Source organism: Colias croceus, chromosome 25, assembly GCF_905220415.1.
Source record: "Colias croceus chromosome 25, ilColCroc2.1".
NCBI classification, from domain to species: Eukaryota; Metazoa; Arthropoda; class Insecta; order Lepidoptera; family Pieridae; genus Colias; species Colias croceus.
The window spans coordinates 2,769,329-2,794,845 of NC_059561.1; the positions used below are offsets into that span (position 1 = coordinate 2,769,329).

At 32.9% G+C, this 25,517-nt stretch overlaps 2 protein-coding genes across 4 annotated transcripts in view; one reads left to right on the forward strand and one right to left on the reverse strand.

Annotated features, from left to right (window-relative positions):
- Positions 1 to 1,270: 1,270 nt before the first annotated feature.
- On the forward strand, positions 1,271 to 3,099 carry LOC123703229. The gene has a single exon (XM_045651164.1). It carries the CDS (start codon positions 1,464 to 1,466, stop codon positions 2,961 to 2,963), a length of 1,500 nt encoding a protein of 499 aa, XP_045507120.1. The 5' UTR covers positions 1,271 to 1,463; the 3' UTR covers positions 2,964 to 3,099.
- Positions 3,100 to 4,888: 1,789 nt separating this feature from the next.
- The window catches only part of LOC123703153 (rho guanine nucleotide exchange factor 28), a 64,785-nt gene continuing 44,156 nt past the window's right edge, over positions 4,889 to 25,517 (reverse strand). For all 3 annotated transcript variants that reach the window (XM_045651058.1, XM_045651056.1, XM_045651057.1), the window contains 10 exons: positions 25,304 to 25,413; positions 24,520 to 24,691; positions 19,434 to 19,569; positions 14,617 to 14,777; positions 13,492 to 13,599; positions 12,994 to 13,086; positions 12,275 to 12,402; positions 11,617 to 11,712; positions 9,714 to 9,805; positions 4,889 to 8,946 (listed from right to left, as the gene is read on the reverse strand). In XM_045651058.1, coding sequence (XP_045507014.1) covers positions 8,784 to 8,946; positions 9,714 to 9,805; positions 11,617 to 11,712; positions 12,275 to 12,402; positions 12,994 to 13,086; positions 13,492 to 13,599; positions 14,617 to 14,777; positions 19,434 to 19,569; positions 24,520 to 24,691; positions 25,304 to 25,413 — 1,259 coding nt within the window. In that variant the 3' untranslated portion in view covers positions 4,889 to 8,783. The remainder of the gene's footprint in view (positions 8,947 to 9,713; positions 9,806 to 11,616; positions 11,713 to 12,274; positions 12,403 to 12,993; positions 13,087 to 13,491; positions 13,600 to 14,616; positions 14,778 to 19,433; positions 19,570 to 24,519; positions 24,692 to 25,303; positions 25,414 to 25,517) is intronic.

Genomic DNA, 25,517 nt, shown 5'->3' on the forward strand with positions numbered 1-25,517 from the left:
AGTGTATTTTTTATACCCAAAATTAAAAAAAAATTATTATAAAAAAAACTAAAGGGGACCTAACAAAGAGATTGTATGACCTTAAAGGGCCTAACAGATACCTATCGATTAAAGTCATTTTCGACCCAAGATTCTACGGATGAGATGCGAAAGTGTACTTTTTTCACCCAAAATTTAAAAAAATATTTACAAAAAAACTAAAGGGGACCTTTTTTTTCAACCTAACCTAACCTTACCTAACCTAACCTAACCTAACAAAAAAATGTATTGCCATAAAGGACCTAACGGGGACCTATCGATTAAGATCATTTTCGACCCAAAATTCCATTGATGGGGTGCTAAATTTGCTAATTAAAAAAATTAAAAAAAAAGTATACTTTTTTATACCTAAAATTTAAAAAATTATTTATAAAAAAACTAAAAGGGACCTAACAAAAAAAATGTAGGACCTGGTAAGGGCGATTTTATCGCTAAGCAACAAAGCCTTTAAATACTTAGTATACCTCTTACCTCTTAATCTAATTAAAATAATGAATATTAATAAATGGGCAGTTCATTAAAAGTATGTGAATCATATTATATTACTTTATTACTCTATGATGTGAATGCTGAATGCGTCTGAATCTGTGGTCTGAATGTTGTCAAAGAGGGACATTGTGCAATGACATAGGGCGTATTCAGAAAGAAAGCTTGAAACTTATAAGCGCTTATAAGCGCTTATCGGCGCTTGTCAGCGCTGGTAACCTGCGCAGGAAAATATATGAACATGCGCCTATAAGCGCTGATCGGCGCCGACAAGTTCCGACAAGCTTCAACAATGCTGGTGGCTGCCATATAAAATTTGTTTTGGTCTGCTTCAACCTGCTTCCTTTGTGTAGAACGAACCAGCATTGACAAGCGCCGATAAGCGCTTACAAGTTTCAAGCTTTCTTTCTGAATACGCCATAAAGGTACAAGTCCGAGACGGGCCGCAGACCGCAAACTGCAAGCGACAGCACTTGTTTCTATGAACATCTATGAAATTGATTCCAAGCGCGGCGACACTGCTGCCTGCAGAGTGCAGACGCAACGCGCAGCGATTCATAGATGTTCATAGAAACAAGTGGTGTCGCTTGCAGTTTGCTGTTGCAGTTTGCGGTCTGCGGCCCGTCTCGGACTTGTACCTTATGGAATACATTGTGTCACTCTGTAGTCTGTCAAAATTGTCAGCTGTTGTTTACTTGCAACCACAGAGCAATTAAGTAATATCTTGCAACTGCAGCTCTAGTGTGTTGTGTTGTCAGTTGGTTGTCAGCTATCAAAAGTCAAAACCGAATGAGTTGTTGAGGTTTTCAAGAAGTAAAAATATAGGTGTGTTTTCTGTGAAATTTTTATCAAACTGTATGAGAACATTGCAGAATATAATATATATAGACTCATTTCAATGTGCAATTAAAAAGAAATTGTTCAATGGTCCTGTATAAATGAAGACTCATCGCAAATTATCAACAGTCGGCATCATGAGGAAATATTACCAACTAATCCTGTTTGTGGTTTGTTTTCTCAGCATAGTGACTCTGCTTATGTACCGTCATGAATATTATAAATTGCGATATGTGCTAGAAGTATTAAATATATTCGGAAAACCCGGTTTATCTGAGATTGAATTCTGCGGTCCCGGTTTCAATGCAACGATGCTGTCAGAGATATTGAGGAATTCGTCAATGGAAGTGAAGGAAACGCCGCCTCTATTTCAGGAGATCGATGAAAATTTCTATTCCTATTCGTCATTCCTTCGGTCTTATCAAAAGTATGAAGAGCTTACCCCACAACATGCTCACGTTGTTGACACAATCGTGATAGGAAAAGCGCATGTATCACCAAACTTCAGATGCTATATTTGGCTGGAGAACGAATCGAAACCAAAATCTGGCAGGTTCACTTACAAAATTGTATCTGAACCTATAAATAACTTTAGACTGTATGTCTTTGAATGCTCAATGAATAAAAACTTTGGTAAGCCGAAAGGCGTAAGTTTTTTCATAAACGATTATAATGTTAACCCTATACATGCACCAATAAACAGATTAATTCAAGTGAATACAAAAAGAAAAGTGCGAGAAAGAAGTAACATTAGGTTTGTCAATACTGTTGTTCCAGCTATCTGTGTGATACCAAATCAAATACCTATTGTATCGAGAGATGCATTTATAGAGTTCTTAGTCTTTCACCACATGGTAGGTGTTGACTATTTTACAATCTATGACAGCATGATATCTGAAGATGTTATAAGGCGACTTAATCTTTTCCCAAATGATATTACTCAATGGAACATTCAATTCTATCCGTTGAACTACCCTTTTATTTTCTCTAAGTCGTACGACATTGTGCGAAATGCTATAGAATTGGACTGCTTATTCAGGCACTTCAGATTTGATAAGGAGGAGGTGAATAAAGTCAGTCATGTTGCAGTTTTATCGTGGGATGAATTTCTAGTACCCAGAGTGCATACGTCTCTCCAGGCTTTATTAAGAGACTATGATCCTATGCTAACAATAAGATCTTCAAAGGTTGAAAGCCTGATATTCTGTTTGAATCAAAATGACGATGACAATATAGATATGGGATACCCGGACATCATGAAAAAAACACATTATTACAATGTTCCAATAGAAAAAACACAAATTGCCATACGGAATTTGGATACCATGATATCTTTTGAGGACATTTTCAATATAACAACCAATGTGAAGAGGATTACATTGGATATGCTAGCTACCCATAAATATATGACGTGCAGCGATCCAAAGAAATTCAACATGAATGGTTACAATGAGAGTGAAATGCAGATATTCCAACACAAATTCGAAGGTGCCATGATGAAATTTAGCGATAGATTAGTTAGCGATAAAATATACAGATTGTATACGTCAGGACAAATCTGGGAGAAGAATAACAATGAAAATGTTAGGGATATGCTGTAGATATATTATGTTGTGTTATTACTTTTAAGATAAAGTATTATACAAGGACCCGATGAGCAGCTATGCCAACTCTAAACTGTTAATTTTTCTTATATATATTTATTCATTTATATTATTAAAGTCATAACTTTTGTTACTAATAGATTTTTTTACAGAAAGCATAGCAATTGGAATAAAATTGATAACATGTTTTAAGAAATTTAAAAAATAAAACTCCCATATAGAAAAATAAGGACTAGTTGATTCTTCCAAAAGTGATTTTAATCAGCATTTATAGTTAAATAGGTAGTACCATAATCTTTCTCGCACTGTATGAATTTAGCTTAGTATTAGAATAGAATGTGCCTTTTAACGAGAATTATTAATACTTAATACCCTTGCTTGAATATTATGAGACTGCTTTCTATTGGTATCGAAACAATGAATTTGATGTGCTATTGTGTTAAGACGTGATATAATCATGAGTGTAAATAACCACAAATTAAATTAAAATTGTGTAAGAGAAAGGAAATAAAAGTGGGAACTGAATGTATTTAATATGAACATTAAGAAAGAGATAGTCACAACTTGTTACATCATAATCAGTCAGTTTTTCAAAAAATTTTCAGTTAAAATTGTTAAAAAAAATATATGTAAAATGATCTCATTTCATTGTAACATCCATCTTAATAAAGCTAAGGATTAAGGGTTAAGTATTTCGAAGTCCTAAGAAAAATAATCTTAATATATATAAATCTCGTGTCACAATGTTTGTCCTCAATGGACTCCTAAACCACTTAACCGATTATAATAAAATTTACACACCATGTGGCAGTTCGATCCAACTTGAGAGATAGGATAGTTTTTATGAAAAAAAACGTAAACATGTAGGTACCACGGGCGAAGCCGGGGCGAACCACTAGTAATGTTATAATTTGCTCGAAAATTCATTTTCTCTTGATGTGAGTATGAAGAGTTGAAAACATTAATTTAGCATTACTGTTTCAAAAAGGACTGAGTAAAATATCCTAAAACAATACCATATCGAATTTAAAATAAAATTCGTATATCTATTTGATAAATATTCACGATAAAGATAGTACTATGTTAAGATGCACCATGAACCTAGCCTGTACGATATCAAATAATCTAGTCCTAAGAGTTGTCGAAATGTTGTTTAGTGCTTTTTGTTATTGATACAATAAAGTTCGTTTTGTATTTAACACGTTTTATTATTTCACCCCCCTAACCCCTTGGCTAGTACAGTTCGCGGTTCGGAAAATGGTGCAGGTGCGAGTGCGGGTGTGCACCATTAAGGTCCCGCTAATACCTAAAATTGTTTTCTGCGCGTCGGATCATATAATGTTTTCAGCCGCCATTAAGTTTGAATCGTACTGTATCACAAATTACCTAGTAATCTTTAATTTCTATTTTCTGATATAGTGAAAAGTTTTATAATGCAATAGTAGCAACCGACATTGTAATTGAAAGTGGTGTTCAGCAATTTATTTTTAATCTATAATCACAGCTATAATATAAAAATGAATCGCAAAATTTGTTGGTAAGCGCATAACTCGAGAACGGCTGAACCGATTTCGATAATTCTTTTTTTATTATATTCCTTGAAGTACGAGGATGGTATGTAGAGAAAACGTAAACATGTACCACGGGCGAAGCCGGGGCGGACCGCTAGTAAAAGATAAATTATGATAGTTACTATAATAATTATTCACTGCAAGACAATCTTTTCAAGAAGCAAAAGAACACAATACACACAAACAAAATATCGCGTAGTTTTACCATAATAAATAAAAGTACTGCTTCTGTCGATCTTATTGACTATAATATTTACTCATATATTATTACCAAATTAAAAAGTACACATTGTGGCTTTTTAAATTTAAAAATGAACATATTAATATAGGTAGGTAAATAAAAGACAATCATAATTCTAAGTAAATGTTTATTTCATTCATCTATTCTAAATACATACGGGCAAAGCCCTCACAGATCATGACAAATAAATTGGAAGTGAAAATGATACGTTAACAATAATTAAATCTATACAAAATTGTAATATCAATCGATTGCTAAGGAATAAGTGAGCACAATTGAGCAATACATGACAGTATTGTCGTTGCCACAGATAAAAAATAAATTTTGGAGGGAATACGTAGTAGGTTCGAAATAATAAATATTCAATTAAAGCTTACATATCCATTAAATATTGCCACGAAACTTAATTCCTTAAACCTAAGTAAGTAATGTCTCACTAAATATAATATTAACCTACAAATTTAAACGTCAAAATACTGTGATTCTCCCGATGACAAAATATTTGACTATTGACTTATCTTGATCTAATTAAAACTAAAATACTATAAAAAAAAAGCTGATACAGACGAATGTGTAGAAATAAATTGATTTTGTACTGTCTTAAGTGACATAAAATGCCTTCATTATCACAAACATAGTTGCTTATGGATGTTGAAAAAAAATTGTATTAATTGAAGGGACCGTCAATTATACTAGAAAATATAATATCTTCAAGATTATCTATTAAGAAATATATATCCCTTAGCTTGTTACCAATCTTCGATTCCCTCATCTACCCAAAAATATACTCTCTCACATTTAAATGCAATATTTATTATGCTTAATAATTTTATACATTATAATAAACTTTCAAGAACAAAATACATAAATGCATTACAATTATAACTATTTTATTTATTGCCATATACGAAGATATAAATTGCTTGTAATATACTTATAATTTTGCAAAAAATATGTATCTTTAAACAGACGTTAAATCCGAAACACTTTTTTTTTATTACATCGGAAAAATAGATTTTATTTTATTGTCATGATGTTAACATTCATCATACGATATTAACTTGTTCAAAGTTTGCAACAAGTTAGTCAGTATGAAAGTAAAGCAAGAGATGTTAGGTGTCATTGCATTAGAGTTACCTAAGTGTCATTATCCAATATATATCTACCTAATATTCAAACATCAACATTCATATATATACAGAGAAAGTGTCCCGAAAGACAATAGTTTTAAAATATCACCTCTTCAAAAGACCTAATAGTAAAAAGGATTACAGTAAATGCACGAAAAATAGTTACATAGTCTTGTAGGTTCATGTAACAACAATATACTAAGTGAGCTAAACAAGCGCCATTTGCACATAACCTAAAAACTTTGACACTTACGTTTTGGCGCCATTTTTTCCATCACTTGTCATTTTAAAAAGAAAAACGTGATTTTTTTTATTAATCTGTATTCGTTCTGTTTTTAAATTATGTGCAAACGCGTAATAAATGCATAAGACTAGCAATTGTATGTTATAATCCATACAATTTATACGAGCCAATTCCTTATTAGTCTGGTCCTTGTGATCAATTAGAAATCATAGGGCAATCACACACTTAACATGCAATTGCCAATCTCATTTAGAATCTCGTAACTTGAAACGTGGATAACATTTAAATTTTAATAACATATGTACATAGATAACATGGTGAAACTGTCGGTACGAGCGTTGAGTGCAGTAACAGTATTTCAAGACTATTTTATTCTTCGTTAGAGGAAGAACTTGACATGATCAAGCTGTCTATTTCGTTGACGACCAAAGCAAATTTTAATTTTATTTATTCAATTAGACTTCTTTTAGAACTGCTTTTGAGCATTAAATTATCATACATCGAGGAATGTACAATAAGTTACGTTTATTGATAATGCGGATTGTATAAATAACGCTCATATAACTTTAATAGTTCGATGAATTTATTGGGCCTTTTTAGACAAGAATTTTGGCGAAAATGTTATGCATTGGTTGGCTAAAATCTCTCACATTAGTTGGCTAAAATTACTGACATTAATTGGCTAAATTTTCTGACATTACCTAGTTGGTTAAAATTTTTCACATTAGTTGGCTAAAATTTCTCAAATTGGCAAAAAATTACGCTAATTAAAAGTACCCACCGCTCGTACCGACAGTTCCAATAAGAAATAGCTACATAACAAATATGTTTTTTTATTAACGAAGAAGCAGTTTGCATATTTCCACATTTGATAAATGTATAAATATATTCATGAATTTAAATTATAATTCATATTAAGCTAACATTGATATTTTTAACTATAAACTGTTTTAAAAGGCCATGAAAATGATTAAGGTAGTATTAAGCTCATAAATATATTTGTTAGAATATCTGTGAAAAATATTTAATTTAAATATCGTAATTTATTTAAAAATATAGCTCTGTTCACTCAATTCTCAGGAAAACGTGCAACAATTGTATCTAAATATCAGTTTATTATATGATTATTTAAGTAATTTTCAGATAAAAAGGTGAAGTAATAACGGTAAAATGTGATAAAATTGGAATATAGTAAAAAACGAAGATATGGTCAATTTGTACCGAACATTATTATTATTAAATAAAATGCAATTTGGCAATTTACTACTCAAGTATTTACCTAACTCCGTACTTTAATTCGGTCATATAATTTATTGATTATTTTAGCTTATTTTTATATTCTACGTCAAACTTCATTCAACAAGTATTTATTTACAAGTTAAAACATGTTGTAACAATAACTTCTACGCTAAATGTTAGACACATCTAAATTAATGTATAACAAGAGTCATTATTCGATTTTCGTCCTTATCGTGTAAGTAATAGAGGTTACTTTTTATTTTCATAATTTCATATCATTCATTTTCAATATTATAAAACGTCGTTAGAGTTGAGCTGCCGATTCGATTTTATAATAAAAAAAATTAAAAAGCTGCCAAACATTTTCCCGCGTTTTATCGCGAACATAGATTAAAAATAGTTGCCAGTCGATCACAGAATTATTAATACATATTAAAATTATAATTTTATAAAGAAAAGAAAAAAATACTTTCAAGAGATCAACAAGGAATGTTTGAGATATCACGAATTAAATACATATAATGACGAATTGATTTTATGTATAGCTTTTTAAGGGACATTTTTTGTCTTTTTTCATTTTGTTTGGAATGAGATGCCATTTTCCCACATTTATTTATTTAAATTTTAACCAATACTTAATAAATTTTAATAAGTATACTTAGCATGTCGTATGCTTTCATATTTACTTATATAGAAAAATTGTCAAAGACTTTTTTTTTAGAATATCTCTAATTCTCTAATAAATTGGACACGTGAGTTCGAGAGACGTTGAGACGTCCAAACTCAATATTGAGCAGTAACTAAGAGTTATTACTTGAAATTTAGCCCTTTCTTTTACTTTTAAGTTAATTCCTTCACGCCTCGCGCCTTTCAACGGTATGTTTTAATAGTAAGTGTTTTACGCCTAATTTTCGCAATGAAACTGACACTAAGTTATGAAGTTAAGTGCTTAGCGCTAAATCCTGACACGGAAAGCATCAAACGGTATGTAATATTCAAGTATTTACCGTGTACAATATACTGAGAAGAAAATAAGGTTCACATTTTTACATTTTCATTTGGCTAAAATTGACTTGTTCAAAAAAATGTAAAAAAGAAAAAAATATATATTTATCTGTATCCAACAAGACTATATTTGACTTTGTATAATTCTTTACTAAATAAATTTTCATCCCCAAACCTAACAAGACATAAAAAAAACAGCAATCCTTATTTTCTTTCCAATACATTTAGGGTCACATTTATTTTCAGTATACATAATACGTATTAATACTAAATCTCATATTTAGTTCTAAATACCATTTACTAGTACACTATTTAGTATATCCCAGTTTTATTCTAGAACAATCGACATCCTCAGGATCTTGTATTACTATTTCTTATTTCGGTGTGTCAGAAGTATATGACCTCCTCCTCTGGGGTGATTTGTGGAGGAATTTGTGGGATTTGGGGTATTTGTGTGGGAGTGGGGGGGATTTGTTGAGGGTTGGACAGGGGGGGAGGGTCCGGGGAACGGACTCTGAACTTGTCCGGCAGCTTGGGGTACGTGTTCGTTCTGAAACAAGGTAAAATTATATTACAGACGTAATCTATTAATCTATTTTAGATTATGTTGTTGATTATATCAAAATATGAGATAAATAATTATACAATAAAATATAGATATTATACAGAGGGCTATTCTGATACTAGTTTAAATTTACACTATTTTACAAATGTCTTCTATGGTCCTGTTTCTTAAAGCATTCATGATTCAATAAACAGAAAGTCTGTTTTGCTTTTGCAAGTAATAAAGTTACGTTTAAAATATATACTTAATATTATAAAGCTGAATAGTTTGTTTGTTTGTTCGTACGCGCTAATCTCAAGAAGTAATGGTCCGATTTGAAAAATTCTTTCAGTGTTAGATAGTTCATCTATTGAGGAAGGCTATAATATATCATCACGCTAAGGTCAACAGAAGCGGAGCCACGCGGGTGAAACCACGGAGCGCAGCACTAGCTCCTTTGTACATAAATTTTACTACTTATGGCAATTCGTTCGTCGTGTTTCCAATTAATCTACACTAATATTATAAAGAGGAAAACTTTGTTTGTTTGTTTGTTTGATTGATTGTAATTAATAGGCTCATAAACTACTGGACCGATTTTGATGAAATTTGGCACAGACAATCTTTAGACCCTGAGATTAAATAACATAGGCTACTTTTTATTGCGAAATATGTAACACGGGCGAAGCCGGGGCGAACCGCTAGTTATTGATATAATAATTTTATTAAAAAGTTTATATTTTATTTTTTACTACAAAATGTGTTATATTTACCTCGTAGCCTTGTTATTAGCGGGCTGTTGTGAAGGCATCTGCGCCGGCGAGCTTCCCGTGCGTGTGTGTTGTATTACTAGACCTTGGTTGTGCTGGAAATTTTATTAGTATCATGTTAAAATATTGATAGATGAAACAGTATAAGGATTCTCCTATTGGCGTACCTATGTACCGTAATCCATACTAATATTATAAATGCGAAAGTAACTCTGTCTGTCTGTCTGTTAGTGCTGATTTACACAGGGTCAGTAGACAAGTCAGTCGCGGCGCCGAATTTCGGCGCCGCGACTGACTTTAACTGTTTACTTAGACTTCAAGCCTCTGTACTGACTTCAAATCTGTTTACACAGGGTTTTTTTTGGGGTCAGCACTGATTTGCCTCGAATTTGTAGTCAGTTACTGACCCTGTGTAAATCAGCACTAACTCAATCACGCCTAAACTACTGAAGCAATTTTCATGAAATTTGGTATGGAGATATTTTGATACCCGAGAAAGGACATAGGCTACTTTTTATCCCGGGAAAAGGACGTAATCCCGGAAATCCCCCGGGAACGGGAACTATGCGGGTTTTTCTTTGACTGCGCGGGCGAAGCCGCGGGCGGAAACCTAGTTTTATATAAATAACATTTGAGTTTCTAGTCTTATAAAACACTATACAACGTTATTAACAAATATTGAATCTAGTTTTCTCAAAAAAATATTAACAGTAAGTATCAAAAAGAAACAAATTGGACCACAAAGACATTTTTTCATTTATGTGGGTCATGAAAGTGTCTTAAGTTTATCGAAAAGGCTGTAAATCTTGAAAATAAAAATATCGGCTCTATGAATGGGAGATAAAACTTTTATGCACAATATTTTATACGGCTTTTATACTTAAAAAATGAAAAAAAAAATCATGCATATTTTTGTAAAAGACGAATTATTAATTATTTCCTATACAGGCAAGAAATCCAATGAGATTCGTTAAATCAAACTAAACACAACAACGCCAAAATATGCAAATTTTAATGACCAAAATTATTATAAATCTAAATCCTCGAACAACAATCAAATAAAACACCGCTCGAACCAAAAAAGCGTGCCACAAAAGCTGAACAGATAAAATGGTTGTATTTAAAATAAATAAAAAGCTATAAAAATAATATACACCATCTACTGCAACATATTTGATACAATTTCGAAAACAAAATACACCAATACAATAATTTACTTACAGAAATAAAAATACTTTTCCTAAAAAACGTTAGGATACTCGACGTCCTGAAAAACCAACCATTTGATCTGTTTATAATTATTTGATGAAAGCTAATGGGATAATACTAAAATACCGATTAAAAAGTCTAATTTATCGACTGACGATAATATAAACCTTAATGAACTCCTAATGAAAAATCATGTATTTTAATAAAATAATATTATGATAAATCTACAAACTAAAAAGTAGGAATTATTCAATTTTAGTACAAAATGTCGACAAATTCAAAAAAATTATGCCCATGCCTAAAAATTGTATTCAAAACAATCTACTCATGTCACTCATGTCTATATCTAAAACAGGCAATCGAATGCTCATGAAAATTGAATTAAAAACCTGAGCAATAACCTTTTACCTTATCATTCAATACAGACTTCAAAATAATAGTGTAAAACACTAGCACTTAAAACACTATTAATTAAAACTTATTAATTATGCCCTTATACACTTAGCACTTACTAGTCATTTGAAACAGACGTGATAATTGTGAAAATTAGGCACAAAACATACCCTGATCTGAGTACTAACTAATCATTGGAAAAATACACTAGACTTAACTGTAGTCTACGCACCAAAAACATAGTTTTTTTTTTCGATTCATAAATCAAACAGACCAATCATCATTTCCTTAAAAAAATACTTACATCGCTGGGAGACTCATGCAATCGGTGGTATCCAGGCGGGGGTTGTTGTGATTTGCCACTCGCTAGTTTCAATGGTAACTGTTGTTTTACCATTTGCTGAAAAGTTTTTAAATTTAATGTTGTAATACTATGTAATGTTATAGATGATACATCCTAAGATAAGATAATTAAACAAATGACAATTTGGCCCTATTTTCTCCGAATAGTAGTTTCCATGAAGGCAATTATAGAATAAGATGAACTTTTTAAAACACGTTCAAAACGCAGGAAATAAATAAGAATCTCGATTTATAAACCTCTAACAGAAATTTACATAAAATAGCCCTTGTTCAATCTCCCAAACTAAATTATCTCTTTAAATCTTCCGAAATCCACAAAAAAATCATTTTCCAAATAATTTCTTTGTCCATTTAACTCTACATTCAATACCAAATAAATTGCCCCTAAAATATTATATTTACCTGTACTACAACTAACAAGTGACCTTACATATCCCTTACATTGCCGTTTTTCATTGCCTAAACTTAATTTTCTAAATTCAATCTGACTTTAAGGAGAAAAGCATCCGCTTTTAGGATACAATATAGTATTTAAAGTAATGCTAAATTGACACAAAGTTGTAAACTGCAATAAACAGCCTCTAAAATTAAACATTTACCTGTACAGGTGCCCTCACAATAGCCCTTGTTTCGTTCTGAGCGGACAATAGTTGTGGAGGCGGTAGCGGATTGCCTCGAGCGCTGCACACGCTCGCACCTGACTCTGAACCCGTAGAGCCTCGCGTATCTATAAATAAATAAATAAATATTTCAGGACAATTTTCACACACGGCTCGATCTGATCCCATACTAAGCTTTCGCTTGTGTTATGGAAACCAGATGGCTGATAAACATACATATATATAGTTTTAAATAAATACTTATATAGATAATTAACACCCAGACACAGAGCAAACATCTATGTTCATCACACAAATATTTGCCCCGGTTGTGAATCGACCTCTGCCTTGGAAGGCAGGGCCACTACCAACCAAGCCAAGGTCAGTCAAGTTTCATCTGTGAAAATTTTATATTATTTAAAATACAATTTATTTTATGAAAAAGTTAATGCATAAAATATTAATATAGGTTTTGCTCTAAAACGACTGTTTCTATAAGAAATACAGAGAATAGGAAACAGAAAAATATGATTTATAATTATTTTAAATCATAAAATTGTTTAAAGGTCAATTTATGTTTTATGTGTGTTATAATTTGATGGAACACATTTTGGGACCAAATCCATATATGTTATCATATTTTATTCAAAGTATTTAGAAAACTGTTTATGCGTTAATAAATCTTACAAAAGATAACGTATAAAATATTATGTACTCACTTCGCCACTTAGGTTCCTTCCGCCTGTTCGTATCGCTGACACTAGAATCTGGAGATAATGTGCCAACACTTGCTATTTCTTCTTGTGAACCACCTAAAAGTAAATAAATTAGTACATAATTGGTAAAGGAGACATCGAAAAATTATATTTTGTTTATTGCTTTTTTTGCGTTTTCTAATTAATTTATTTATGTACATATTTGCTAAGATAAGACTTATGTGTAAGACTATAATAATGATAATTTTTGGAATTCGTCTGAATTCGTCCATAAATATAGATGGTCTTTTAAACCAGGGATCTGTCACTTTAATAGTTGTATTTGTCTATGACAAAACCAGATTAAAGAGAACCGTCGCTTAAATTTAAATCCTGTCTAAAGTTTTTTTGTGGTAAGACAGAGATTGTTTTACAAAGCTTTATCTTTTATAGTACCTTTCCTTCATCTATAACACTTTTATTACACAAAATACGGCAATGATGATGAAATAAACAACTTACCGTGTTGCTGTAGCCTCTCCAATCGCCTGTAGAGCCTCTCGCGTTGCTGCTCCACGTCCTTCTGTTGTTCCTCCAACTCCTGCCGCATTGATTGCAGTTGTCGTTTTTCTGTGAAATTTTATATTTTTTTACGTTAAATTATTGGTAAATAAGGTAATTTTTTCCATGACAAATTTTGACGATTACGTGTGCGCATTTCATTGTACGCATGTATCACGTTTTGTACGTGGAAGACGGTGGCGCCGCGTACATGTTTTTACCTGTGCATATGCCACGCCAAGCGTGTGTGCATGCGTGTACGTATTCGCATATCTGTGATGTTTGTGTATCTGTGAGGTGTGTGTTTCCGCGTATCTGTGATGTGTGTGTATCCGCGTATCTGTGATGTGTGTGTATCCGCGTATCTGTGATGTGTGTGTATCCGCGTATCTGTGATGTGTGTGTATCCGCGTATCTGTGGTGTGTGTATCTGCGTATCTGTGATGAGTGTGTATCCACATATCTGTGATGTGTGTGTATCCGCATATCTGTGATGTGTGTGTATCTGCGTATCTGTGATGTGTGTGTATCCGCATATTTGTGATGTGGGTGTATCTGCATATCTGTGATGTGGGTGTATCCGCATATCTGTGCTGTGTGTGTATCTGCGTATCTGTGATGTGTGTGTATCTGCGTATCTGTGATGTGTATTTATCCGCATATCTGTAATTTGAAAAAATACTGTTAAATATTTCAGGTCTAGATCTGTGACCTGCTATGTCGGTTTCATGGTCCATACCGACTGAAACAACCCTTTTTCTCCAGTCCATATAGTCTCTCCAGTCCGCATATCAATTCCGTCCGCATATCATTTTTTTTTTACTAACATAATTTTTAAGTTATTAATTGTTACTAACAAAATGAGTCCTGGTTACTTGAATAAATGAATGATTTATTATATCTGTGTCTGTGTGTGTCTGTGCGCTCCTCCAGCTGCGGGGTGTGTGTGTGCGCACCTTGTCCATTAATCTCCAGTCGGCATATCTGTGTCTGTGTGTGAGCTTGTCCATATAGTCTCTCCAGTCGGCATATCTGTGTATGTGTGTGTCTGTGCGCTCCTCCCACGGGGTGTGTGTGTGTGCGCACCTTGTGCCAGCGCGTGGCGGTCGTTGCCGCGCTGCGCCTCCCAGGCGGCGCGCTCGGCGGTGAGGCGCGCCTGCGCGTGGCGCAGCTCCTCCAGCTGCGCGTCGTGCGACCGCGCCGCGCTGCCGCCGCTCGAGCGCCACGCGCACACCTGCGCCTCCAAGCTAAGAGACAATTTATACCAGGTGAAAGGTAAGACGTTTGACGAATTTAGACAGGAGCTTCTACTCATGAAATTGAACAACTTTTGTTCTAAAACTTTGCTGAATTCGTAAAAAAAAATTGGACTTTGTAAGGAAACTTCGCTAATCAGCTGACCGATTTCCATACAAAGTCCAATTTTTTTTCTATGAATTCAGCAAAGTTGTAGAACAAAAGTTGTTCAGTTCCATGAGAAGAAGCCCCTGTCAAAATGCGTCTGACGTCTTACCAGTCACCCTGTATATTGTAGACTAGATTTCCGCCCGCGGCTTCAAAGAAAAACGATTTCCGGGATAAAGATTAGCCTATGTCTTATTCTGGGTCTTCAGCTACCTACATACCAAATTTCATGATAATCGGTTCAGTTGTATTTGCGTGTAAGAATTACAAACATCCAACCATCCTCACAAAATTGCGCTTCGCGGTTTTACACGCGTGGTTCCGCTCCTGTTGGTCTGAGCGTGATGATATATAGCCTATAGCCTTCCTCGATAAATGAGCTATCTAACACCGAAAGAATTTTTCCATTTTGGACCAGTAGTTCCCGAAATTAGCGCTTTCAAACAAACAAACAAAAGCTTTATAATATTAAAGTATAGATTAGTAGGAAGAAGGACATACTTTTTAAATCGCAAGAAATAAAAACTTATTAACTTTTTGATTTGCAGACAGCCTTTGATACTGTTTCCGAACTTAATACATCAATTTTGGCAGGAAAATGTAAGCACTAGCGAGTTAACAAAAACTGGTTTCCAAATATATTAGCCATAGAGCCAATAATACAATATCTAAAATAATAACAATAAGCTTGGTGTAGACTAGAAGTTCACATTCGGTGTTCCGCAAGGTTTTGCTTTAGGACCAACACTATTCTTCATTTTCTTTTCTTTTATTTTGAACGTAAATAACGCTTGTAATTGTTATAATGACACCTACGAATCGATAATATGAAGAATTCTAGCCAAAATAAATTGTTTTTGCCAAACAACAAAACTAAGAAACCATGGTTTATGTTGGTTATAATTATGATTTTATTAAAAAATTAATTAATTCTAAAACAAAAATAGTTCTAGCTGGGGATTTATTTATTTAATTTAGACATACCAACAGAGTACACATGAAAATTATTACAATTAAAGCTAAACAACTATCGAATATTAATATGATGTATACACCAATTACAGGTATGCACAAGAAAACTTATAATATATTATATAATGGGATATTAATATAAATAAGTTTAAGAAAGGTAAAATAAATGACGACTTCAAATTCTTATGCCACAATTATAATTTTACAATGCATATAAACGTTACCACTCGCAATACCGCATGTATTGATCATATAGTAAGTAACATATCTGACGCTTCGGCGTCAGTACTACCTCTTCCCCTTTCTGACCACGAGACTGCAGAACTATTATCTTTTCCAATATAAAATGTTAAATTGTCAAGACCCCAATATACCGGGTGTAATCGTTATGTGTGCACAGGTGATTATTCCGTAACTATTGCAGATATCAAAAAACTTTACACTGATATTGAAAACCCTTTACCTGAGTAAACTGACAATAATAACTTTTTAAAAATAAAACGGGAAAAATCCGAAAAAATTACATCAAACACTCTCATTTTATGAAGGAATTTTCCTGAAAGACTAAAAATATGAAAACCATTATTTAAGATTTTTGAAAAATGTATGTACAAACGTTTAATAAGCTTCTGTGGTAAATTTAACATACTTTTGGAACAGGAACAATTTGCATTTCAAAAAGATAAATCCACGTTTCTCGCATTACATTCATCAATACAATACTACATAGTATCAATAAAAATAAAATAACTACAGGACTTTTCTTGGACTTAGCAAAAGCATTTGATTTTGTATGACACCAATGTTTACTAAAAAAGTTAGAAAATTATGGTATAAGAGGTCCAGCATTGGTTAGCTTCTTATCTATGTAACAGACAGCAATGTGTTATGATTTCTAACATTAACAAAATGAACGAAGTTGTAACTTATAACTCGGAATACAAATATTCATATTGTGGCGTTCCACAGGGCAGCATTCTAGGCCCCATCCTTTTCGTTCTATATATTAATGACTAGCTATCCGCCCGCGGCTTCGCCCGCGTTTTCAAAGAAAAACCCGCATAGTTCCCGTTCCCGTGGGATTTCAGGGATAAAACCTAGCCTATGTTACTCGTGGATAATGTAGCTTTCGAATGGTGAAAGAATTTTTCAAATCTGCCAAGTAGTTTCGGAGCCTATTCAATTCATACAAACAAACAAACAAAAAATCAAACCTTTCCTCTTTATAATATTTGTATAGATATTCTGAATGTAACAAATCATAAGGCTATTTTTTATGCTGACGATATATCAATAATTGTGACATCCAAAAAGAAAAATAATACGCTAAAAGACCATGTTAATGAGATTAATGTAACTGTTGATAATATTATCGAATGGCTGACTTTTATTAATCTAAAAGTTAATTTAAATAAATCAATGTATGTACATTTTAATAAAATATTATTGACATTCTGAAATTAGTTGCAACAGATGACCTAAAATTTCTTGGACTTAATATCGATCAACGTTTAGATTGGAAATCACATATACATAGTTTATGAAAAAATTAATAAATTTGTTTACGCTCTTAGGAAAATTAAAATTGTCACAAAGATAAAAACGACTGTTACATTTTACCACGCCTGTGTTATAGAATCAGTGCTTCATTATGGGCTCATTTTTTGGGGTAATAGCACAAATGTACCAAGGGTGTTTATTGCACAGAAGAAATGCATAAGAGCCATATGTAGCAGAGCTCCCGATGAATCCTGTAGGTGTAGACCAATGTTTAAAAAACTTGGTATATTGCCCGTCACTCTACATTATCGATGTTTGTGTGTTTGTTTCGAAAAATCTGCATCGTTTCAGAAAGGCTTCTTATATAAATAATCATAGTTGTAGGGATCGTAATAAACTTATCTTAGATTAAAATCCTCGAATAAAGTTATATTTAACAAAAATTGTATTTTTATGTGAATTAAAATTTATAATCACGTACCAAATAAATTTAAAAATAATAATGGCAAATTATGTATGAAAGCATTAGGAGAATGGCTAACTAAACGGTCCTTCTACAGCATTAGATAATTTTTTCAAGACGAGAAATAAAATTATGATTGACAAGCTAATTTATATTATACTAGTAGTTCCCGAGATTAGCGCGTTCAAACAAACAAACTCTTCAGCTTTATAATATTAATATTATATATTAAATAATTTTTGTAATTTATATAGATAATTTAATTGGAATCATTGATTTATATACTACTAGTCCGCCCCGGCTTCGCCCGTGGTACATATGACAAGTGATAACTGCGTTAAAAACAACCGACTTCAAACTTGCACTTGCAAAATTTACAAATACCTACAGACAAAAATGCTCATAAAATAAAAACTACTGGGCCTATCCGAATCAAATTTTTATGGGACCAATTCGACACCATCCCGCATCGAACAAAAAAAGAATCACGTAAATCGGTTCAGAAACCTCGGAGTAATCGGTGTACATACATAAAAAAAAAAAAAAAAAAATACCGGCCGAATTGATAACCTCCTCCTTTTTTTTTGAAGTCGGTTAAAAAATAGATGTTGGCCGATTCTCAGACTTACCCGATATGTATATTAATAAATTGACAAATATTCTTTGTAATAAGAAAAAAATTGCATGCTGTTTTTGTATAACGGCTAAACATGCTGTACTAACTGTAACTAAAAGAAATGTAACATTTTTATACCATGTTTATAAAGAACTAGCTGTTCCTCGTAGTTTCACCCGCATTGCTCCGCTCCTGTTGGTCTTAGCGTGATCATATATAGCCGACAGCCTTCCTCGATAAATGGGCTATCTAACACCGAAAGAATTTTTCAAATCGGACCAGTATTTTTAGCGCGTTCAAACAAACTCTTCAGCTTTATAATATTAGTATCGATTTAAATACTTTTTCCAGCAATAAATCGTAAGAAATATTTTTTTTAAGTTTCTCGATTTACAGACAGCCTTTGATATTGTTTCCATACCCAATCCATTAAACTGACTGGAAAATGTGAGCTTAAGGAGCTTTACACAAAACTGGTTTATAATTATCTGCGCCATAGAACTTTACAACTGACATAATAGTAGTAAACTTGGTACAGATTAAAAGTACACGTTCGGAGTTCCGCAGGGTTGTCTTTTAGGACTAATGACCAAATTCTTTATTTACATCAACGAATTTTCTTACATTTCGCCATTATAATGATACGAATAAATAATTTGAATATTTCTACACATAAATTAAAAATTGTTGTCAAACACAAAACTTACAAAGCCAAATAACGAACAATATATAGAAAGCAAATTTTCATAGCGAACAAGCCTATAATATACCTAATTATTAAGATTTTACTTTCTTCACGGAAGTAAACGTCAATGTTAATACTTTTAATCATCCAGAACGCCAGCATAAAGTTACATTCGTCACAAAAACTTTTTTAATGGTCATTTATGTCCAAATTTAACTGTAGTGCCCAGACAGTTTAATTTTTTATTTGTTTGATTGCCTCACCTATGTATAGTAGTGAGCTGCTGCCACACGATACACGTGAGCGTGTATATAGCGTGCTGCAGCTTCAGTGCCGCTTCCCGCGCGCCCTCCGCCTTCGCTTCGCCCTCCGTGGGCGTGTCGGTGGATGCACGCACACCTGTGGGTTGAAACGTCTTGGATTATTATATAAGTCAAGTTTAAGGTGATTGCTACGATCTGTTCCCAGCCAATGTCCCGCTAGATGGCGCTGAATTCTACATTTCTAGTTTATTTGAGTTTTTGCGTAATTGGAAAAGATTAAGGTCGTAGGAATAGTCATGGCGATTACTGAATATTATATTTTATTTAAATATGTCATATCATTGCCTTAAAATCCACCCAATTCGGTAAAACCATGCGTTTTAACATCTGTCATTGCATACAGGGTCGTTTACACACACAGACGTATACAAAAATGATAAAGATTGAACTCTAGATGGCGTGAATGTAAAACAAGTTTGGCGTGTATGTATTTGAGTAGTTAGTAGCATATTATATTCTGAATTTCTGATCCATGCCTATTCACTCAAAACTACCTAATAACACTAATGATTTGTAACAGTAAATTATTTCAATAGGTAGGTATTTGAACATTTCCCAACAAGACGTAAGAATAATTATTCGTAGGTATACAAGATACCTACAATAACAAATCTAATACACTATTTATTATTTTATTATTTACTAGCGGTCCGCCCCGGCTTCGCCCGTGGTACATGTTTACGTTTTCTCTCCATAAGAAGTAAGAACCATCCTCGTACTTCAAGGAATATAATAAAAAAAGAATTATCGAAATCGGTTCAGCCGTTCTCGAGTTATGCGCTTACCAACACATTTTGCGATTCATTTTTATATTAGACTAGCGGTCCGCCCCGGCTTCGCCCGTGGTACATGTTTACGTTTTCTCTACATAAGAACCATCCTCGTACTTCAAGGAATATAATAAAAAAAGAATTATCGAAATCGGTTCAGCCGTTCTCGAGTTATGCGCTTACCAACACATTTTGCGATTCATTTATATATATATAAGATTATGTGAAAATAACCAGGAAGGTGAAAAACATATTTACGAAAACATAGTAACATATGGCTGTCGCTACAATAATTATATTTCAATTTTATCTTTTTATACCTAGTAGAACTGGCCGACGAATAAAAAAAATCGTATTAGAATACAATATATTACGGAACAAAAAAAGGATTGTAACTGAATTAGGTAGGTATGTTTGTTTCTGGGCGCACCGTTTTCGACGACGCGACGCGACGCGCGACGTAAGCGTATAGGTATAGGTACCTACTTTGCTAAAACAAACTAATAAAATTGTGTGTCTGTCTGAAAATTCGGAAAAGCATATTTTGCAAGTTTGTGATTACTTTGATAGTTTACCGATTTATAATAATTGTAATTGTAATTGTATAATATATAATTTGCAATGTGGTGAAATTTCATAAAAATCACGGGCCAATTTTTTGTTTTGAATCCCACCGAAAATATAATTGCGTTATTAGAATAATTAATTACTATACCTACCCACGATCAATTATTACAATATAGTCTCAAATGCATACTAGAGAAATATTGCAATTTGATTCAATTAAAATGCATAGCATACAAAAATAAATTCACAACACAAGAAATTCCGCGCGCAAATCATAGCGCGTGTCAATGAAATCAAGAATGTTTTATATCAAGCCGACGCGGACGAGCGACGACGCGACGCCGAACAAAAGTACCTACGACGGACGACCACGCTTCGAGTTGCCAAACACACAGCCAAACAACAATAATGAGTAATAAATTGTTTACAAAAAAAACAAGTTTTCCATTTTTCTGTATGAGTAGACAGAACTTCAAAACGCCACCTGCTACGGTTTATATTATGAACGATGGTTATAAAAATAAAAGTTATATTTGTTGGTGTAAACTATTTTATTGATCAATAATTTTGGAATTTAAAACTGTCAACATTGATTACAATAAAACGCAGTTTTATTTTATTACACTATTGTTTTTTTATCAAAACATGTATTTGAAGTACCATATAATATTATGCTGATCCAAGCATTTTCACTCAAAACTAATATCACTAATGATTTGTAAAAGTAAATTATTTCAATATACATTTCATAACCAACAAGTAAGAATAATTATTATTATTCCTACCTACAACAACAAACCTAAAACACTATTTACTATGGGAAAATAACCAGGAAGGTGAAAAACATTATATTATTATTTACGATTTCGACGCACTCGACTTTTAGTAAAATATAGTAGGTAAACATAATATTATGGTTTTGATTTTTGCTACTAGTATAAGAAAACTGCGTGTTCAAACTACTTGTTTGTCTGTCTGAAAATTCGGAAGTACTTTGGTAGTTTACCGATTTATAATAATATTGTATATATCGTTGTTTAAAAAATATTCAAACACAATAAAATATGATATATACTGATTTATCACTGGTTTCAGTGATGAACTGATGAGTCAATGTTAGCCACTATACTTTCGTCATACGTGTGTATGATTGATGTGATTTGCAACGTGGTGATATTTCAGAAAAATCACGGGTCAAATTGTCCCACCGAAAATATAACTGCGTTATAAGAATAACTATACCTACGATAAATTATACATAATACAATATAGTCTCAAATGCATACTAGTGAAATATTTTATTTAAATCAATAAAATAAAAAAAAAATAAAAAATAATAATAATACAAAAATAAATTCACAACACAAGAAAATCCGCGCGCAAATCATAGCGCGTGACAATGAAATCAAGAACTTTCGAGCCGACGCGACGCGGACGACGAAGGAGCCTAACAAAAGTACCTACAATCATAGGCGGCTCGTGACAAAATTGTATGGCCGTGTTCACTTGAAATAAAACAACGAAAATAGGTACCTACAATAGCGTTAGCAGTACAAAAAAAATGAGCACCACATTATAAATGTATATTTAATATTTATACACTAAAAATTATAGAGTATTTCAAAACGAATTCAATTATTATTTAGCAATAATTAGAAAATCCCCGAATTTGCATTCGTGATCGTATTCATAGTGTTTGTCTACACTAATATTATAAAGAGGAAAACTTTGTTTGTTTGTTTGATTGTAATGAATAGGCTCATAAACTACTGGACATTTTACCAATGTTTGCAAGTTTGTGATTACTTTGATAGTTTACCGATTTATAATAATTGTATACTTATATCATTGTTTAAAAATATTCAAACACAATATGATATAGGTACTGATTTATCACTGGTTTCAGTGATGAACTGATGAGTCAATGTTAGCCACAATACTAATCACTTTCGTCATACATGTGTATGAACTATGATTGATGTGATTTGCAATGTGGTGAAATTTCATAAAAATCACGGGCCAATTTTTTGTTTTGAATCCCACCGAAAATACATATATATTACTAATTGCGTTATTAGAATAATTAATTACTATACCCACGATCAATTATTACAATTTACAATATAGTCTCAAATGCATACTAGAGAAACATTGCAATTTGAATCAATTAAAATGCTTAACATACAAAAATAAATTCACAACACAAGAAATTCCGCGCGCAAATCATAGCGCGTGTCAATGAAATCAAGAATGTAATTTATATCAAGCTGACGACGACGCCGAACTAAAGTACCTACAGTACCATTTACCTTCAGTGTACAATACAGTTTACAGACCTACGACGGACGAACAATAATGAGTAATAAATTGTTTACAAAAAAAAACATAGTTTCTAAGGTCATTAGTTTTATTTTATTGTTATTTTCTTTGAACGATTGGAAATGAAATTACTCAATTTTTACACAGAACTTTGATTTATTAGAATTATGCTCATTATGTATATAAGCGTATAAGATAACGAACGCGAATGCACGACATCTAGCGCGTCTTATGTCTAAACATCGCCTTTCGTTTAGACATTGACGCGCTAGATCTGTAATAAGTATATAGTCTATGCGCTAGATGTCGTGCTTTATGTCGTGTTTCGCTTGGCAAAAGTCACGCACACTACTGTAGAAGTGTCAAATTTTTCCGGTATTTTACTGTTGTTTTTCTAAGTAAATATTGTAAATTATTGATTAAAAAGGTCGAACGCGCACACATTTCATTATAGAGAAGTGATAAAATGATTAGTTTTAAAGAAATAGTGTCTGTGTTAAGTGTTTAGAGGTAATCAAAAATGTATGGAGGGACGGTCGGAACATCCACCTTAAATGAGGTGGTAATATTTGAAAATAATAATTATAAGGAGAACAAAGTCATTAATTTCAATATTGTATTTTTAATTTAAATTGAGACAGTATTTGCATGCTTTAGACTAAGCAAAACATGATGAACAATCGAAATATATTGACACCTCTCTGTACCATATTTTAAGCAAATAAATATTATTTTATTTTATTTATTTTTTAACAAACGGCAAAATTCGAGATACGAAAAAAAAAGAGCTTGTGTGTCAAGCACAAGTGCCAGAAGTGAAACTTCTTTGGCAAGATTCAAAGATATCAAAATCTTCGCCTTATATGATCTTATATGACGTGTCGGTATTGCCGATTGTATGACGAGACATTTAAATTTCACTGTAAACGCGCCTTATGAATATTCACTTCAAAAAAAATCGGTTTTTATCTTAGGACTGATTTTTCAAACCTTTGTTAAAACTTATTCATTGAATAACGTAATAAACAACCATTTCAAAAATGAATTCTAATTCTCCGTACTTAGGTGTTTACACAGTTTATAGGTGACATCTTAAAATGTTCATGTAATACTTTATTGGACGGATAAATTTTAACCAAGGATTGAAAAAGCGGCCCTTAGATAATTAGTTTTTATTGTAAAAATAGAATAGCGTGAAACGAAGGTACGCGAGTGCCGCGGCAGCAGCCGGCACATGTCAGAATAGACTATTTGTATGAATTAAAAATTGTTTCAACACAAAAAAAAGCCCTTTCCTCACATACTCAACAGCCTGGTCAAAGCCTCCCCCTTCTAAAATCTTACATAAAAACCCCCTTTTCCATACATACCAGCTCGATGTTTGTCAAATCCCGCAAAAGTATCGGCCCGTCTCGGCAGTGCGGGGCTCTCGTACGCTAGCGAATGCCTCTCACCCGCTGAACTCGTACTGCGTCCCACACTAATGCCGCCCGCGTTCATTGGAGTGTACGTACTGTACGCGTTGCACACTTCGAGCGCGTCCTAAAAAACATGTGATGCAGTTTTGGAACTTTAAAACGTAAGAGGTAACAATGCAAAGTATAATTTCAATTTAAATTAGATTGGGGCAGTGTATTAACAGAAAACTGAAGTCAAAATGAAAAAAAAAAATGATTTAGTGTAAAATATGCAAATTTAGTGTAAAATTTTTACACCATAAAAAAAAACTCATGGATGAACAAGGCAATGTGTGTACAGAATGCCAAAGGCAATATAGGCTCGCCGGGCTGTACAAATTGCTTACTTCTTTCACACAAAGCGTTCTTACTTTACGCTTACTGATATGCACGTGTTGTACACATAACACAATTCTAGACTCTCCGTTTAAAGAAAATTCACAAAATATTGACTTGCAATAAATCACAATGTATTGAATGAACTAACAACTAACACACATATTCATATCATATATCTCAATGTATAAGGTTATTTATTTATTTATTAATACTTTATTGCTCTTAAAAATTACAAATTGAGACTTAATCTAGGATACATTGTAACAAACGGCAGCCTTATCGCTAAATAGCAGACAGGTTATCGATATTCACCCAACATATCAATCAAAAAATCTCCAAAACAAAAATAAACTGGTACCTTAACAACACGACAGACTTCTTGCCACAGCGCATGCGTGTCGGCGGTCGGCGCGGACACACGCACGTAGTCCGGGAACACGAGCCCGCCCGGGAATACTGTTGTTACACCTGGATACGAATCATATTTAATTTATATTTATATATATTGGGCAATAGAGATTTAAGGATGATGATAATATGATAAAACAAACCCAAAAATGATTTATAATCCA

Excerpts from the sequence above, each read along its gene's own strand:
- LOC123703229 (XM_045651164.1), top strand. The coding sequence starts at position 1,464 with ATGAAGACTCATCGCAAATTATCAACAGTCGGCATCATGAGGAAATAT.